The sequence below is a fragment of the Chaetura pelagica genome, unplaced genomic scaffold (assembly GCF_000747805.2).
Source record: "Chaetura pelagica isolate M959 unplaced genomic scaffold, ChaPel_1.0 scaffold1153, whole genome shotgun sequence".
NCBI classification, from domain to species: domain Eukaryota; kingdom Metazoa; phylum Chordata; class Aves; order Apodiformes; family Apodidae; genus Chaetura; species Chaetura pelagica.
This window is the reverse complement of record NW_009952824.1, coordinates 27,865-29,027: the sequence shown is the minus strand read 5'-3', so window position 1 is coordinate 29,027 and position 1,163 is coordinate 27,865. Positions and strand designations below refer to the sequence as shown.

The 1,163-nt window shown below is 62.0% G+C and overlaps 1 protein-coding gene across 1 annotated transcript in view; it reads left to right on the top strand.

Annotated features, from left to right (window-relative positions):
* Positions 1-1,163, top strand: part of E2F2 (E2F transcription factor 2) — a 16,227-nt gene that overhangs the window by 8,111 nt on the left and 6,953 nt on the right. The window contains exons 2-3 of the mRNA XM_009995146.1: positions 817-1,036; positions 1,125-1,160. Coding sequence (XP_009993448.1) covers positions 817-1,036; positions 1,125-1,160 — 256 coding nt within the window. The remainder of the gene's footprint in view (positions 1-816; positions 1,037-1,124; positions 1,161-1,163) is intronic.

Here is a 1,163-nt window from a genome sequence, read left to right as displayed (position 1 = left end):
CCCCCCCCTTCAAGCTGCTGCCATGTCCCCTCTAGCACCCCCCGACCACCGTGTCCCCTCCTCAGCCCCCCCCACCCTGCTCAGCAGCTCTTTGAGCTGGTTCAGCTCACCAGGGGGTTGGTTGTTGTTATTTTTCCACCAGGTTGGGGATTATCCAGGGGTTAATGTCCCCAGCATGTCCAGCCCCGTGTCACCTCCATCCCCTGCCCCACCCTAAGGAGAGGACTGGGAGAGTCTCTTGGGTCCAGCCCCATGTCACACCCATCCTGCCTCCCACCCTGAGGAGTGGGCAGGGGGGTCTCATGGCATGTCCATCCCACGTCTCACCCCATGGAGAGGATGGGGGTCTTTTGAGTCCAGCCCCATGTCACCTCCATCCCATGTCCCACCTTAAGGAGAGGACGGGGCAGGGGGGGGGAGTCTTTCATGTCCCCTACCTTGTCACCTCTATCCTACACCCCATCCTAAGGACAGGATGGGGGCACCTCTTGTGTCCAGCCCTGTGTCACCTCCTTCCCACATCCCACCCCAAGGAGAGGACGGGGGGGGTCTCTCATGTCCCACATCACCTCCTTCCCACATCCCACCCTAGGGAGAGGACACGGGGGGTCTCTCATGTCCCACATCACCTCCCTCCCACATCCCACCCTAAGGAGAGGACAGGGGGGGTCTCTCATGTCCCACATCACCTCCTTCCCACATCCCACCCTAAGGAGAGGATGAGGATGGGGGTCTCTCATGTCCCACATCACCTCCTTCCCACATCCCACCCTAAGGAGCATGGCGGGTGGGGGTTGTCTCTGCTTTCCCCTGCAGCCCCCAAATCCCCAGGGGAGAAGACACGCTACGACACCTCTCTGGGGCTGCTCACCAAGAAGTTCCTCCGTTTGCTGAGCGAGTCCCCTGACGGGGTGGTGGACCTGAACAGGGCAGCTGAGGTGCTGGAGGTCCAGAAGAGGCGCATCTACGACATCACCAACGTGCTGGAGGGCATCCGGCTCATCAGCAAGAAGTCCAAGAACAACATCCAGTGGATGTAGGTGGTGCCCAGGGGGGGTGGGCGTGGGGAGCTGGGGGGGGGCTTGGGGGACGTGCTGTCACTCAGGTGCCATCTCTGCTGGCAGGGGGACGGGGGTCTTGGAGGACACCGCGGTGAAGGCGCA